The sequence below is a fragment of the Python bivittatus genome, unplaced genomic scaffold, assembly GCF_059951505.1.
Source record: "Python bivittatus isolate LINGU-HERP-01145 unplaced genomic scaffold, Pbiv_v1 ctg000700_np1212, whole genome shotgun sequence".
Lineage (NCBI taxonomy): Eukaryota > Metazoa > Chordata > Lepidosauria > Squamata > Pythonidae > Python > Python bivittatus.
This window is the reverse complement of record NW_028277098.1, coordinates 1,333,800-1,347,923: the sequence shown is the minus strand read 5'-3', so window position 1 is coordinate 1,347,923 and position 14,124 is coordinate 1,333,800. Positions and strand designations below refer to the sequence as shown.

At 40.2% G+C, this 14,124-nt stretch overlaps 1 protein-coding gene across 2 annotated transcripts; it reads left to right on the top strand.

Annotated features, from left to right (window-relative positions):
• The first annotated feature begins 891 nt into the window (after positions 1 to 891).
• MGST3 (microsomal glutathione S-transferase 3) lies at positions 892 to 12,760 on the top strand. 2 transcript variants are annotated; one of them, XM_025169905.2, is made up of 6 exons: positions 892 to 1,068; positions 4,414 to 4,537; positions 9,596 to 9,669; positions 10,558 to 10,615; positions 11,628 to 11,700; positions 12,552 to 12,760. In XM_025169905.2, the coding sequence occupies exons 2-6, from the start codon at positions 4,421 to 4,423 to the stop codon at positions 12,659 to 12,661; spliced, it is 432 nt and encodes a 143-aa protein (XP_025025673.1). In that variant the 5' UTR covers positions 892 to 1,068; positions 4,414 to 4,420; the 3' UTR covers positions 12,662 to 12,760. The 2 variants fall into 2 exon arrangements, with proteins under 2 accessions (XP_025025673.1, XP_025025674.1); XM_025169906.2 differs by lacking the exon at positions 892 to 1,068 and adding an exon at positions 2,572 to 2,722.
• The last annotated feature ends 1,364 nt before the right edge of the window (positions 12,761 to 14,124 follow it).

The following is a 14,124-nucleotide window of genomic DNA, read 5'->3' as shown; positions in this document are numbered from 1 at the left end:
CTGGGGCAGAGAAAGAATGGCAGGGCAATCAGGCCAGAGGTCTGCCTGGTAGGAGGAGAAATAAGCAATGATTGTGGGAGTATCACATCTCATTGCCTCACTATACCCACTAAGCAACATTAGACCGCTAATATGGCTAGAAATGTAACTAGCCTGGGTTGAAGGGAATACTGTATGGGATTCTGAACTACTCAGGCATTCCAGGGAATGTATTTATAAGCATAAAATAGTTTAAACCTTAAGTGTTTACATTTCAATGCAGAAACTCTAACCCCTGTGGGTTATACAGACTATACAGTTTTTTTAAGGCAAGGTAACAGCTCAAAAATATCAACATTTGTGAATTTAATTTTTAATTAATTTATTTGGGCAACAGTGTGCCTCATCTTGCACTGTTGTTTGCACATGAACGTACCTACATGTACATCCTGCATTGTGGAACTTCGCCCCTTTAACAATACAGTAATGGAGGTGTAATGCAAGATGCATCTGATGAGACAAATACACTACACATAGATGAGACTCAATCGCTAGTGGGTGAAAGAACAGCTGGTAAAAGAGTAAGCGGAAACAGGGAGGAGGCTAATTCTGCCTTTTTACTACCCCAAGTGGAATGCAATAGCCCATCATTCCTTGAACTGGAAAAGGGACAGAGCTAAAATTCTAGATAAGTTAAATCGGAGCACTACGTACAAAGAATTACAAGAACTTGTTTCCACGCCGTGCATTTTATCACCGTTTGCAAGACTGGAAAGCTACCAGCAGAAGGCTACCATGTCTGGGCTGCAAAAACCCAGGCGTCAGGAGGTGACAGCGAAGAGGCCCTTCTGACTTTCTGTAGCTCAAATACGGACGAGCATCAGAGTCGCAGGAACGCCCCGCGCTGCCTGCGAGAACCTCTTTCTGCCCGGGGCGGAGCTGTTCCAGGTCATCCCTGGCGCGGGCGGGTCGCGGGCTCCGCGCTAACAGAAGCCGGGAGATTCGGCTGAGCGGCGGGGAAACAGTGCTGCTGCCGCCTCGGCCCTTTGATCGCCGTCCGCCTTGTCCCGAACCAGCTCGCGGGGAAGGGTGAGTTGGGGCCATGGGGGCGCGCCTGCCCGCTTGGAGGGAATGAGCCTTTCCGAAGGCCGCGGGTGGGGGACTTGGCCGCAGATCGTTGTAAACGCGCTTGTTTTGTTTTCTGCTTAGCCTGTCCTCCGGGGAAAAGTTGCTCCTTGCCACACCTTGGTTGTGCAACGGGCGTTTGAGACTGAGGCGGCCGAGCCATTGAACTTACAGCAGATTCGTCCCCGCAGACCTTAGCTCTAACTGCTGCCTGCAAAATCTTCTGCGGGAGGTCGGGGGCGCTTTCACATTGTTACCGACTTTTCAGTGGCAGGGCTTGCAAGACGCGCTGAACAGCTAGCCAATCATATTTTAACCCAGCGTTTTGTGAGAGTGCAGCGGCTGTTTCTCACAAATAGTAGACATCTCTATTGCTAATTTCTCTCCCTCCAAAACCAGTACACTTGAGGATGCCGGAAAGAGACTTAAGTGCATTGTTTAGGGCCAAATCCCTCCTCTCTCAGCTCTCTGCTTTGGAAATTGTTTGTACTGTAGCTTGTAGCTACTTCTGCTAAATCCGTGGAATAGATAAAACCTAACTGGAGAAACAGTCTGCACAAATGAATGGTGCTGGCTGGATTCGCTTCCTTGGTTGGCATTAGGTTTTGCCTTCCACTGAGCCATAAATATGCCAGTCACTGTGCTCGTCAACTCATGTGGTTAGCTTATAGCTGTGCCATATGATCATGGGAAATTCAATTAATTCTATATAGCAAGTGTACTGTTGGAATGCAGGAGATGACAGTCTGCAGGATAAATCTGCTGTTAGTATTTAAGATATTATAGTTCTCTTTGCAGACCAAGGCCTAATTCAAACAGTATGCTGCAAGCATAGTTTTTGGGTTTTTTTCTTTCTTTCTTTTTGAACATACTATGGGGATACTAACAATCTATGGCCCCCCAAAATGTTGAGTTACAATTAACAATTCCAGCCACAATGTGGGATAGTTTAATGGTTAAGGTACAACAATTACAACTTCTGGCATCCCTCATCATTGTATTTGCTGGCTGAGCTGCTGGGAGCTTTAGTTCAACAGTATCTAAAGAGTCATCACTTCTAATTATGTGAGGAAGGCGCCTTGCTTTTAGCAGATCTATAGTGAAATTAGAATTCTCTGCAGCACATGGTTGTTTCCTTCAAGAAAATAACTCCAAGCTTTTATAGGTTTCAGGAACTCTCGGCAGAAAAAAAAAAAGTGGGCCTAAAGTAGTCAGGCTTCAAAGTTCTGTTTTTGTGTGGTGTGGAAGCCCAGAAGATAAGAGAGCAGAGGGCAAGACCATGATAATGTTTAACGTTCAAACTATGAGATTAAAAGGAGGTTGGGCTGTAGAGAGCAATTCCTGTGTGTTTGGGTTTGCCACATGAACTGTTTTTTGGCGGGGCTTTATACAGAGGGAGAGCAACTTGCTGTGTTTTTCTACTTAATGTTTCTGTACCCAGGTTTTGAATTTGCTCATACTTGGATGCAACGCAAAGGAGAATTTACTTAGTTACTAGGACATTGAGAAGAAAACATAGCAGATATAGGACACATTAGCTGCTTACAGTGTTCTACAGATGTTTTCTCCCTTTGCAGCACAGGTAGTCCCCAGTTTAAGAAAGAGTTCCATTCCCAAGGTCTGTCCTTAAGTTGAATTTGTATGCAAGCCAGAACAGTGTTATTGTATAATACTGTATAAGTACTATTGTGTAATTAACTGTGTATTTAACTCGAATCATTGTGTATTTAACTTGAATTTTGCTACAGTAAGCTCCATTCTTAACTATGGGTCATCCATAAACAGGGTGTTCTTAACCCAGGGACAACCTGTATTTCAAGCTCAAGGATTTACTGTGATTATTTTACTGAATTTATTCATGGTGGTTGTGGTTACTGCTGCTAGGGCATGAGTTGGATTTGTGGGTGTTGGGAAGAGAGTGAGCTTGAGGAAAATTCAGCCTCATCCCAAATGTGGAAGATCTTTTGCGCCTTTGCTCACATAGTATAAAAATGCAGCTTTATGTACGGCAAGGAATCAGCTTAAGTATTGTATCAGCAAATACTAGAACTTAAATATTCAAAGTTTAAATATTGAAAATGATGAATGGCAGATGAATTGGGACAATAGTTTGGAACTATGACTGAATCCTGCAAATTGGAGATGTTTGCAATAGCCTGTCTTCATTTTTTAGTTCATGAAGGACTTGGACATTGTCATCTCACCTTAATGCATTCAAAGTAATTACTTTGTTAGCATTTTTTTAGTAATCATTTGGGGACAGTTTGCCAGCATAGGGTTTGCTTATACACTTATTTTTAAAGGAAAGATCATCTTGTTTTCTAGAAAAAGAGGGTTTGTTTTCTAAGGCATTTAGCTATTTCAATCCCCTACTACTCTGTAGTTCATAATTCTAGCTAGTCGGGAGAAAAAACAAAAGTCATTAATATTAGAACACCAAATGCAAGAGAAGAAAAGCTTTGGACAAAAATCCCTAGATAGTCTCCTGAAAAGCAGTTATATTCTCTCTGACTTGGTTCATGTAACATGCTAAACTATAGTTTGTAGAATAATTCATAGTTCCCTGTGACTTTACACTGACATATGTATGTGCTTATTTACTTTCAGCATAATGTAAACATGTTTTGCGTGAAAACAAGACTCACAGAATTCATTGGAATTTATTCCGATGTAAATACCTGAATGTTCAGCAGGTGATACCTAAGCAGGTTGGCTCTAGCTAATAGTTAGACAGAAGATCCCCAGGAAAACCCAAACTTCAGGTTAGATTGAGAAGTCAAAAAAACATCCTGGATGAAAGTTACAACTATTTACCCTATTGAACTTTTCTTTTCAAAACTAGCAGAGTTAATAGAAGGAACACAGAACTCAGCTTCTCAGCGGTGAAGGTGGCATGCTTTCAATCTGCCAAAGTTCTTAAAAGATGTAACACACATGTTTTCTCCTATAAGAAGTGTAATGAAGCTAAACTGAAGAGATGTGAATCCAAAGCTGCCTTATTTGTTTTCTAATTCTGGTGCCTTTAAAACTTTCTAGGAAGGTTTAAGTTATTTCACTTTTGGGAAAAATTGGTTGTTGGATTTGACAATGATGGGGTGAAGAGCATGCTTCAGAAGTGCTAACCTGTAGAAGCCAGCCTCTATTGTGGTCTTCCACTCACTTACATCTTTTTGTTTGGATGTCCTCTGTTGGGGGAAAGAGAATGTAATTATTACCTGTTTATGTCAGGTAATGATATACTCTGTCACCTCCTGTATATCAGAGTGAACAGGGCTTGGACTAATTTATTTCTTTTAACTTTCTTCACAGTGCCAGGATGGTGGTTCTCTCGAAAGAATATGGCTATGTGATTCTCACTGGTGCTGCCAGTTTTGTCTTGATAACACACCTTGCAGTAAATGTGGGGAAAGCACGCAAAAAATACCATGTGGAGGTAAGCTTGAGTGATTTTCCCAGAATTCCCCTACTTAATAGCAATTTGAGAGGCAGAACCTGTAGCATTTCCTGAGAGGAAATGCATGTGTAGAAATGTGATGAACGCTTCTTCAAGTTGAATTATGTAAAATATTGTGCCTCACCTTTCAGGAAACAGTATTTAAAAAACAATAATTAAAAGATTATATAATGAAGTAAACAGGAGGTAAAACAAGTAGCCAGCATAAAAACTTTCACAGAAAAGCTAAATGGAGCAAATTTGTTTTCAGTGACATTTAAAGACATTGAGGAGTGGAATAAGCCCATGGGGGGAGGGAATTCAGAGCCATTAAAAGGCCTAGTCCTTGGTAGTCTGTCTATCTGATTTTTATACAAGGGGCCCTAACCCTCTATGGTGACCTTAGTTTAAGAATGCAGACTGCACCAATAACTTAACAATTAACAAAAACTTAACAATTTTGAAACATAAAGTGAATAGGGTTATCAGATTTGGGCTGCAGAAATCCATACAGTCAGTAAGTGGCAATAAAGAGATACGGAAAACCCCAACTCTTTGTAAGTTGAAATGGATTTTAATGGACTGAAATTTAAGAAATTCTTTTTGATAGGTTGTAATAATGGGGTGGTAAGGAATGTGGGTGGGTCTGTGGCACTTTTAAAGCAATTCTGCTGCCCTGGGACTGGTCATAATCAGGGGTATGACTCTGGTGCCAGACAGCATCCTCTGTATTCTCATGATGTCAGAGGTATGCATTCACACTTCAGGAAGTTTTACTGTGGTACTGTTATAATTTGGAAAGCAACCACAAGTGATATTTTGTTATATTTTTAGATGTATACTGGCATTCTGTTTTTATTTTTAAAAGAGGCACAGTGGCTGAAAGTCCATAACTTTGCTTGATGCAGCCACTAACATAACTGCTGTGGTGAAAAGTGCTAAGGCTGAATTCTGTTTGGAGGTTTTTATTCCTAATCTTGTACAGGTAGTCCTTACTGAATGTCCACTCATTCAGTGACTGTTTGAAGTTACGATGGTGCTGAACGAGGATTCAGCTACGAACGATTGTTCCTCGCTGTTGTGGCTTCCCCATGGTCACGTGATTGTGATTCAGGCACTTGGCAACCGGCTCACAATGATGATGGTCACAGCATCCTATGGTCACGTGGTCGCCATTTGCAACCTTTCCTGGCAGCTTCTGGCAAGCAAAATCAATGGGGAAGCCATCAGGAGGTCGCAAATAGCGATCATGTTATGTCACACTTTATGACCAAGTTGCTTAGCAATGGAGTTGCCGGCCCCAATTATCATAGTTAAGTGAGGACTACCCATGGTAAATAATGAAAATGAGAGTTACTGTTTGCTAAAATAGGGTGTCTGTAAACTTTGTATCTCTCAAGAGGAAGTGGTTGAAATGGAGAGGTCAGAGTTCCACTAGGAAAAAAAATCATCATGGAGGCAGCTGCATGAGATAGAAAGGTTCACAAGAGCAGCAGTTCCTCTGCATGGACTGGCCTAGTTAGGGCTAGTTATATTTAACTTCAGCTGTATTATGGGAGTTCTGCCTAATAAAGAGGCAGCTTTATTCTGCCCTTGGTGCACTGTGTGTTCTGGATGAGAAGGGCGTGCCTGCATTGCCAATTCACATTCAATACTCAGTCATGAAGGAACTGAACTTCGTACCAGCTTTGGAACACCTTCATTAGTTTTTAGGCCTAGAATTGGCTGTTCTCATTTCTCTGCCCCAGGATGGTGCACCCTTTCTTACAGATGGCTCATGTCATGGATGGTAGAAGTCTTTCCTACTTGTAGCCCATTATCCCCTCCCCTTTCTGGGGAGTCTTGCAGGGGAGGGATGAAAGGAAGGACACTTTTTATCTACTCCTTTAGTGCTGCAACTGGGAAGAGTGCCAAAAGGTGTGCTTGCTTACCTTTCAACACAGTGACTCAGCCTAATTACCGACAGCTGGGGCAAGATTGGAAAATATTTGATCTCTAGGTGTGATTTTTAGTAGTGCAGATGGGAGGAGGAGTTGTTAACTACATGCTCTCAGTTTTGACATCTCCTCAGACCTATGTCGAAGTGTTCTTCTGCTTCTGAGTTCTGATATCTGAGAGACCACTTGCCTCCGATCACTTCTGCCCACCCAGTACATTCCAGTGGAGTGGATGCACTCCAGGTCCCTTCATTAGACATTGTCATCTTGCGGGACCTTGGAAGCATGCCTTCTCTGTTGCGGTCCCCCCCCCCTCTGGAACAGCATCCCCCCAAAGATAAGGATGGCACCCTCTCTCCTAGGATTCTGGAAAGCTTTGAAAATCTGGCTTTGGTCCCAGTCCTGGGTTAATGTTTAAATAATTGGCCCCTAATTGTCTAAGGCCCCTGTGTTGTTTTGTTTTTGTTGTTAGATCATTTTAGTCTGGCCTATCCGTCTGATTTAATGTTTTTAGCTGTTGTTATGCTTGTTTGTTTTTTCTGGTTTTGTATGCCGCCCAGAGTCCATTGGAGTTGGGGGGCCAATTATTTAAATTTATTTATTTATTTAAATAAATAATAGATTGAGAAATCAAAAACCATCTTGGGAGAAGTCAGTGACAAACCACTAATGTGTTGTTGTGAAAAAAATAACGTACAGTGGGGCAAAAAAGTATTTAGTCAGTCACCAATTGTGCAAGTTCTCCCACTTAAAAAGATGAGAGGGGCCTGTAATTTTCATCATAGGTATACCTCAACTATGAGAGACAAAATGAGAAAAAAAATCCAGAAAATCACATTGTCTGCTTTTTAAAGAATTTATTTGCAAATCATGGTGGAAAATAAGTATTTGGTCACCTACAAACAAGCAAGAAGTCTGGCTCTCACAGACCTGTAACTACTTCTTTAAGAGGCTCCTCCTCCACTTGTTACCTGTAGTAATGGCACCTGTTTGACCTTGTTATCAGTATAAAAGACACCTGTCCACAACCTCAAACAGTCACACTCCAAACTCCATTATGGCCAAGACCAAAGAGCTGCTGAAGGACACCAGAAACAAAATTGTAGACCTGCACCAGGCTGGGAAGACTGAATCTGCAATAGGCAAGCAGCTTGGTGTGAAGAAATCAACTGTGGGAGCAAGAATTAGAAAATGGAAGACATACAAGACCACTGATAATCTCCCTTGATCTGGGGTTCCATGCAAGATCTCACCCCATGGGGTCAAAATGATCCCAAGAACGGTGAGCAAAAATCCCAGAACCACATGGGGGGACCTAGTGAATGACTTGCAGAGAGCTGGGACCAAAGTAACAAAGGCTGCCATCAGTAACACACTACACTGCCAGGGACTCAAATCCTGCAGTGCCAGATGTGTCCCCCTGCTTAAGCCAGTACATGTCCGGGCCCGTCTGAAGTTTGCTAGAGAGCATTTGGATGATCCAGAAGAGGATTGGGAGAATGTCATATGGTGAGATGAAACCAAAGTAGAATGTTTTGGTCTAAACTCAACTCGTCGTGTTTGGAGGAGAGAGAATGCTGAGTTGCATCCAAAGAACACCATACCTGCTGTGAAGCATGGGGGTGGAAACATCATGCTTTGGGGCTGTTTTTCTGCAAAGGGACCAGGACGACTGATCCGTGTAAAGGAAAGAATGAATGGGGCCATGTATCATGAGATTTTGAGTGAACACCTCCTTCCATCAGCAAGGGCATTGAAGATGAAACGTGGCTGGGTCTTTCAGCATGACAATGATCCCAAACACACTGCCCGGGCAACGAAGGAGTGGCTTCGTAAGAAGCATTTCAAGGTCCTGGAGCGGCCTAGCCCATGGAAAACCTTTGGAGGGAGTTGAAAGTCCGTGTTGCCCAGCGACAGCCCCAAAACATCACTGCTCTAGAGGAGATCTGCATGGAGGAATGGGCCAAAATGCCAGCAACAGTGTGTGAAAACCTTGTGAAGACTTACAGAAAACGTTTGACCTCTGTCATTGCCAACAAAGGATATATAACAAAGTATTGAGGTGAACTTTTGATATTGACCAAATACTTATTTTCCACCATGATTTGCAAATAAATTCTTTAAAAATCAGACAATGTGATTTTCTGGATTTTTTCCCCATTTTGTCTCTCATAGTTGAGGTATACCTATGATGAAAATTACAGGCCTCTCTCATCTTTTTAAGTGGGAGAACTTGCACAATTGGTGGCTGACTAAATACTTTTTTGCCCCACTGTGTGTCCATGTAGTCACAGAAGTTGAGTTTGAAAAATATTTGTTTGTGTGATCAACCTTTGAAGAAGGTTGGAAAAAAGACTGAGGGGAGATCTGATACCGGCATTCAGATGTGTAAAAAGGTGCCATAGGGAAGATGGGCAGGAAATATTTTCCATTGCCACAGAAGTTAGAACCAGAAATAAAGATTATCAGTGCAGCTATCTAGATTTTATTTAAATACAAGGAAAAACTGGCTGAGGGTAAGATCTGTACAACAGTAGAATGGTGAGTCAATGGAGGTTGTGAGTTCTCCATTTCTGGAGGTTTCTAAGAGAATATTGATCAGCCCCCTCTTATGGGTGCAGTTGGTTGGTTTTCCTGCACATTATAGAACGTTGAACTGATTATACTTTTGATTGCTTTCAACTTCACAATTCTTTGATTCTGTGATATTTTTATGCTTCTCATATATCCAGTTTTCACTTCCACAACAAAGTGGGCAAAAGCATGCTCTTACACCCAGTTATTTTATGTTGTTATTCATAAATATTATTTTAGTTTTATTATTTTATTATTTATAAACATTTTAATTTTGTTATTTAATTATTTTGTTACATTAATGTATGTTTTAATTTTAATTTGTCTATATGGTTGTCAGTTTATATGTCTACTGTTTGAGCCTAAGAAAACAGGCAGCTTCTTTTAGGAGGTGCCAACAAGTGCTGCATACACGTCTGTGACTACTTATAGTACCATATACTGTAAGCTTTGGGTCCATACCTGTGATAAGTATATGGCTGTACATAACCAAAGTACTGTATGCAAAATCATATATGTATATGATTATGATTTTCTCTCTCAATAGTATCCAAATATGTACAGTACAGACCCTGAAAATGGGCACATGTTTAACTGTATCCAGAGGGCACACCAGAACACGTGAGTAGTCTGTACTACATTGTGTTTATTCCTAGTTTCTTCCAGATTTGGTGCCTGGGAGTCATTTGGATTCCACTTGTGCCACTGTGTGCATTAGAGAGGAATTGTGAAAGCCTGAAGCCTGTCTGTTTCGATGCAGCGCTCGTGATACATCTTTTTTCCTAAGTACATAAATGGAGCAGGCTGTCATGTTGCCTGCTCTGTGCTTGTACATCATGAAATGCAGCTATTGGTCTTTTGTTTCTATGTTCGTGGATGCAGCCATTGAAAAAAACGTTTTGCAAAGGCAGCTGCAGTTGCATTGTAGCATGTAGGGCTTGTGCAGAAGTCACCAGCAATGAGTGAAATTGCAGACCCTTAGAACCAAGAGGCTGCTGCCACTTCCTGCCATCGGTTTATATCTCCCCTTGGTCCCCTGAACACCTTTTGTGTGTGTTTCTCTTATTCCTTTCTTCCCTTTTACATTAGTACTCGACAATGTGCCATGAATTCTTTGGGGGAATCAATTCTACTATTTACCTTTCCATAACTGGGTACTTTCCAGATGTGTTTGATTGTACTGGGAGTTTTAATCATAGGTTCTAAAGTCTGCATGGATGAGAGATGTAATTCGAGACAGCTGGAGAGCACCTGCTTGGAAAGACAGCTACCAAGAATGTATTGTACAAAAGAGTGTAGTGCAAAATTATAAATTGCAAGATGAGTGGGGTTATATTCACTTGTTTTTGCTGCTGTGATTGCAGGCAAGCTAAAGGTGTTCGAGGATAGCAGAATATTCTGCTTTTTTTCTTGGGATATGTTAGGTTCTGTATAATGTTTAATTGGGTATAAATGAGTAAAACCCATTAATGAAGCATGCTTAAAAAAGGTCTGTGTCTGTGTTTTTAGCTTGGAAACATATCCCTCCTTCCTGTTCTTTCTTGGAATCAGTGGGATCTATTACCCGGTAAGAACAATATTAGGTCTAGATATGATTAGCAACTTGTTCAGTGGAGGTTGGTGTATCTTTTCTAGCCCAATAATGCCTCTTAAGGCATTCTTGTAAAACCAGAGGGAGTTTCTCCCTGCTCCTACTCCTTTCCTCTTGAATTAATGTTGTATATCCCAACCCATCCATCCAAAGTTTTATACTGATGCCAGTAATCAGAATCTGGCATCAGTATGAAACTTTGCATCCTGAATAGCAAATTGGTTTTTTAAAAAATGGCTGTTACCTCCTGCATTGCAAAGAAAACAAATAGGAAGAAATGAGTGTAACTTCTGCAAATATAGTTGTTGTTACTGGTAGTTTGAAGCATGTGGATTATAAGCCATTAATCTGCTTGATAACTATTGTTTGATATCTCCCCTGCAATCTTCAATTTTTATAGCTTTTTTAGTCTTCCATTTCAATTTAGTATTTGGTTAAACTGCATTTTCCTGGTTATGGGTCTAAGAAACTGGTATATTGTCTATGAAATAAATATTTTTGGATTGAGGTTGATGACAGCTATAGCCAACACATCTTAGGGACATGTATCAGACTGGGAAAAATAGGTAATTCTAACCAATGGATTTGCTCTTTTTATCAATCATCTCAACCATCAACATGAATTCACATTAGCAAAGGAGCTTATAATGTAACTTGATAAAGAGAAAAGTTGGAGGGAAAGGTTAAAAGGGTAAGAGCTGTACAGGATAAATGAGAGCAAGTTTAATTGGACTGAACGCATCACTTCATAATCTTTGCACTTGCCCAGTTACAGGGTGCTAAAAAGGAATCTGGAGCAAATGAAATAATGGAGTAAGCTTTACATTTTATTACTGTCTTTATTTACTTTTCTTGACTAGTGTGACCACATCTTTCCAGAATGATTCTTCCACAGTATAAATCTTACTTCTAGCGACTGTCCATTTAATATCCATTATTGTAAATATTATCCTTTCCATGTGCAATAACTATTCTGCTTTCTTTCTAGCGTGTTGCTACAGGACTTGGTTCAGCATGGATAATTGGAAGAGCGCTCTATGCTTATGGCTATTACACAGGAGGTGAGTCCTTGCATTGAAAGCTACAATCCAGTCATTATTTGCAAAGCTGTTTCCATCTGACTGGCTTTGTTTCTGAACTCTGTACCTTGATTCTCTTGACTTCCATATGCTGTTTTACAAAATTTGGGTTGTTTTACCAAGATTAGTCTAAACTCATAGTTTATTCTTAAGTTTTTTTGTTCTTTGTTTTGTGCTCCTCCTATGTTTTCCCCAGAAAAGGGAAAGAAATATAGAAGAAAACACACCTGGAATTATTTGACTAGACCATTATGACTTTATCTGTAAACTGGGGCTGAATTCAGTTGAATTTATCTATCAACTGAGTGCCAAAGCATTTTAAAAATTTTTTAAGATTTTATTGTTAAAACCAACATGGCCAAATTCACACATAATATCAACTCACAACAGCTGGTTCATATATCTTGCTAAGGTATGTATTTTTTATGTGGCTGAGTGCACTGTGTGAATCCAGGGTGACTCTAGCTTGTTCTTGGTTTATTCAGTAAATTGTGCTTAAAATCTGGCTTACAATACATGATCATAATGACTATACTATTCACAGAAAACATTTGAAGCCAAGGATAATAAGTTGTTGGATTTATCTGTCCATAATGCTAAGTGATAATAAGTGAATTTGCACATCATATTAAACCAAAAGCAGGCATAGTGTTATCTGTGAATGAAGTCCATATGCTAATGTTCCCTAGGGGATAGAATAAAAATCATGTTTAGAAAAAATTGGCAGAAGGAAAAGTTGAATGTGTTTATTTGCATGCCCGTATTTGACACGTGAGTTGTTAATGTTGCTATTTGCATTAATCAGCCATGTGAATGTTCTCTTACCTTTATAGATCCTAGTAAACGAAATCGTGGGGTCCTCGGTTCCATCGCACTTCTTTGTTTGGCAGGGACCACTGTTTACTCGGCTATCCACCATCTTGGCTGGATCTGCAGAGCCTAGGCAGCATCCATTCTGGTGACTCTCTAAGATGTCTTTAAACGTTTCACTCATGTAATTTTTATCATTACTTTGTAAAAAAATAAAAGTGAAAATCAATCACTTCTGGTCCCAACATCCCCTTCTTGGTAAATCTCAATAGCTTGCCAGCTTTTTTTGTTCCTAACACCAGACATTTCTGTGGTGGTTAGCATTTCCCTCTTTTTTGTAATTGTAGGCACTGCCTGGTAAAGGTTACAAGCCTTCTTGAATGTATCTTTACTCTGAGCAGCCTTTGAATGTGACGTGCAAAAAGTCTCTTTTCAGTTTGATTTCTGATACAAAATATATATGTGTGTGTGTATATATACATATATATATGTATACATATATATATAGAGAGAGAGAGAGAGAGAGAGAGAGAGAGAATCTTAAGTGCAATATCAGAGCATGCAGTAATGTAGGCTGTACAGTTTCAGATACATTCTAGAAACACACACACCTCCAAGTCTAGGACTTTCTCCCACTTAGTTATCATCTCTGGGCTATGACCAAGCAACAGCCACTCTCAAGCAATGCTTGTTTGACATAGTCAAATCGAAGCTGGTAATACCATTCAGTTTCCCATGGGAGAGAGCCTGAGATACGTTATGGGACCAGCTATGTATCTCACACAGAGAGGAGGCATTACCTTAGCCCAATGAAATGTTCTCTCCTCAGCACTTCTGACAGGAAGGCACAAAAAGATACCATAACCACTACAGACATGTCCCTTTGACTCAGAACAGGTTGAAACTATCAAACATGTTCTTCTGAACTGCCACTTTTATACAGACCCAAAAGTGCTCTAATTATTCCACTTGTGACCAACAAAATGGGATGCACCAACTGACATTATGTACGATTTCTGTTTTCTGACATCCTGAAAAAACATACAAGGTGGCCACGTTTTGTGTGGTAGCATACAAAATCAGGCAAAGGATAATTAAGAGCAAGTGAACCTGTCTTGAGTATGGATAGTCGGTATGGATAACTGAGTGTGGATAACTCTTGGTTACTTACACCCTTGAAGGTAGGTCTTGGGGTGTACATGCCATACATATCATTTACTATAAGCAAAGTTTATAATCCCCAAATCCCTTCTGGATTATTTTGTTGCTTTATTTATCTATATTTACTTGAATTTTATGCTACCATTTTCAAATTTTTACTACTCTGTTAATTTTAATCCCCCCCTTTTTTTTTTTGGTTGCACATGGGTAGCTGGAGCAAGCATCTTAGCATTCTCTGTTTTTAATACTGTTTTAGCCAAAAATTTATGTGTGTATTTTGTCTAACTCTTCTGATATTGTTGATTCCGCTTCAGATATTCACATATCATTTCCTTTGTGTTGGATAATGACTATAATAAAGTTTTTCAGTTCTTCTTAACTGCTGGCCAGGTAAACAAAAGAGGCTGGGAGGTTCCAAAGAGCTCTTTGTAGATG